The 2,775-nt window shown below is 31.4% G+C and overlaps 1 protein-coding gene across 1 annotated transcript; it reads left to right on the forward strand.

Moving 5' to 3' along the window:
• The first annotated feature begins 378 nt into the window (after positions 1-378).
• LOC140440789 (centrosomal protein of 78 kDa) lies at positions 379-2,518 on the forward strand. The gene has a single exon (XM_072531152.1). It carries the CDS (start codon positions 509-511, stop codon positions 2,321-2,323), a length of 1,815 nt encoding a protein of 604 aa, XP_072387253.1. The 5' UTR covers positions 379-508; the 3' UTR covers positions 2,324-2,518.
• The last annotated feature ends 257 nt before the right edge of the window (positions 2,519-2,775 follow it).

Here is a 2,775-nt window from a genome sequence, read left to right on the forward strand (position 1 = left end):
GCTTAACATCACAAGAGATGGGAAGTTCAAAATTAGCAGCAATTGCGATAACAGCACAGTTTTAGAAAAATTCGGAACATTCTCTCATAGCAGATGAGATAATGGTGACGTGACGTGCTATCAGTGTTTTAGGTTAGTTTCTGTTGTCAAAAGATATTAAAGTACATTTAGTATTACGATTTAAATAAAATTTTAGTATAATACTTATTTTTAAATCTGATGTTCCTAATACTAAGCATTTATTAGAAAAAATCTGACCTTTTTATTTTATAGTTCTTTACCTGATACATGTACTATTATTTTGTTTATAGTTCATTCAAGTTTTTCATATTAATAGAAATATAAGTTTATTTTGGATCTATCTACTAAACAGAACTTTCAAATTTGACACTGTTACTGACATATTGTTCAAAGTTCTGTTATAATTTTATTTAGTAAATTTGTGACATATTTTCCAAGCCATGAGTCTATTTAACTTCTGAACAAAGAACCTAAATTTTGCGATTTTATGGATTCCTCCAAGTCGTCAGTTAAACATTATCCAAAGCCGATCAACATTTTTTATATATGGTATTCTGAATTATGCCGTCGTATGAACAGTACACCTGCAAGGGTTGTCAAACCAGCAAAGCTAAGAAGTCAAACTATTCTTGAATTTGTTGGTGACCGCTTAAAATTTGAAGAATGGAGTCCTATTGTAAATGCCCTTCGTAGTGATACTAGTCTGCATGTAATCAGTATTAAAAGTAGAATAGGTAATTGTCAATTTTTACATGATGTTGATACAGAAGAAAAAGCAAGGCACATGAAAAGACGTTTTGGTTCGCTATGGACAGCTTTTATATTACGTCAGCTCACGAAATCAATCTCAACCTCTTTAAGAAACACCGAAGTACTTACATTCTTAGAACTAGATGGCTTGCCTCTATTTGCACAATATCTAGAACCCCTATTGCAAGCACTTAAGAAAAACAAAACGGTAAAACAGCTTTCTTTTGCCAATTCTTCCATTAAATCTGCTGGATGCGAGATGCTGTGTGAATATTTAAGGTATGCTCCAAATATCGAGGTTATTAATCTGTCCGGATGTGCTCTGACGTCCGACAGTGGCGAATATTTAGCAAAATTGATTAAATATCAACAAATTAATAGGTATTGTGAGAGCTGGCACAACTCTTTAAGATACGAAAATCCACAAAATAGTAGTATGAGAGGAATTAAGAGGATAACCCTTAATTGTAACTTTGAGTTCGGTGATACTGGTTTCCAGTATATTTTAGATGAATTAGAAGATGACTTATGGATCAAAGCTTTGGATTTACAGAGATGTGGAATAACAGAGAAAATAGGTTCCAATATTTTAAATGTTGTTCAATACAACAGGTCTTTAGAGATAGTCGATCTTAGACAAAATGATTTGCTCGACATTAAAACGATTGAAAAAGTTTTACAATTATTACGAGAGAAACAAGATATTGGATTTCAACCAGAATTTCAGTGGTGTAATACAGCTCTTACCTTGACATTAGATTCGTTGGGTGGATCAACATCCAAATTTTCTATGACAACACCTATTCATAAAACTAAATCAGCCCCAATAAAAAATACTTATCAAAAATCAAGCATGGATACTTTTGATGCTATAAGGAAAACTAAAACCTTACAAAACATTCCAAAGCATGCAGGAAGATCCATAATAACTGATTTAAATATTAAATTACAATCTGAAATTCAAAAGAGGAAAATAACAGAAAAGAAAAATGAAGAACTGATACAGCAACTTAATGAAATGAAACTAACAAACCAATTTCAACACCCCCCTGTGGATCGTGTAAAAAACAAAACCAAGGTTGTAATTGATGACGTGAAGAAAAGTTGCAAGAATTTAAAAACATCTAAATTTTCGACAGAAAAAATAATACCTACTGAACAAAATTCAATCATACCAATAGATAGCTCAGTTAAAAACGGTGCTATTAAGAAAAATGGATTTAAAAATGACCATTTTCCTAATGGATTTAAAAACGGTGTATTACCACATTGTTCAAATGGCATTATTACTGGTCACAAGAATGGGGTTTCTACTAAAGTCATAAGCAGTGCTTGCAAAATTTTCGAAAACTTGTTGAAAAAAGAAACTTGTGTTGAAGTTACTAACGACTGCGATGATTTACTACGTTACGCAACAGAACAAAACCCTGCTAGTCTGGCGGTAGATAATATGAGTGCTATTTCATCCGACAGTCTACAGTCGCTTTATCAATACATGGATGAACTAAAGACCAACGAAAATGGGAAATATCTAATTAAGGAATGTGAATGAAAGTAAAAAAACATAATTTTAAGGTACCTTATTTTTCAAAGGAAAATTAAAATGTCGATTATATTTTTATTTTTTTGAATATTTGTAGCTTTATAATCAGTGACGGATAACAATATATAGATGTATATCGAAATATTACATAGTAAACTTTTTTTGTATATTATCAAAGTTTTAGCCACATTCATTACAATAAAGCCTAACAAAAATTTAATGTTCTTTATTTATGCTCAAGAAAAGGCGCCAGGTCCCCTCCGCTAAGCTTTTTAAATATAACTTTTTTGAAATGTAAAGCAAATCAATATTATTTGTAAATTTTTTTGTCGTTTAATTTTAATTTAAATTCTTTTTCTTCTTCTTTTTCAAGTGCCCCTTTCGTTGTGAACGTTGGTTATTAACATGGCAATTCTGATCTTGCTTACGACACCTCTCAATTGTTTGACCGATGTGAGCCG

Source organism: Diabrotica undecimpunctata, chromosome 5 (assembly GCF_040954645.1).
Source record: "Diabrotica undecimpunctata isolate CICGRU chromosome 5, icDiaUnde3, whole genome shotgun sequence".
NCBI classification, from domain to species: Eukaryota; Metazoa; Arthropoda; class Insecta; order Coleoptera; family Chrysomelidae; genus Diabrotica; species Diabrotica undecimpunctata.

Coding starts and splice junctions, on each gene's coding strand:
- LOC140440789 (XM_072531152.1), top strand. CDS start 509: ATGGATTCCTCCAAGTCGTCAGTTAAACATTATCCAAAGCCGATCAAC.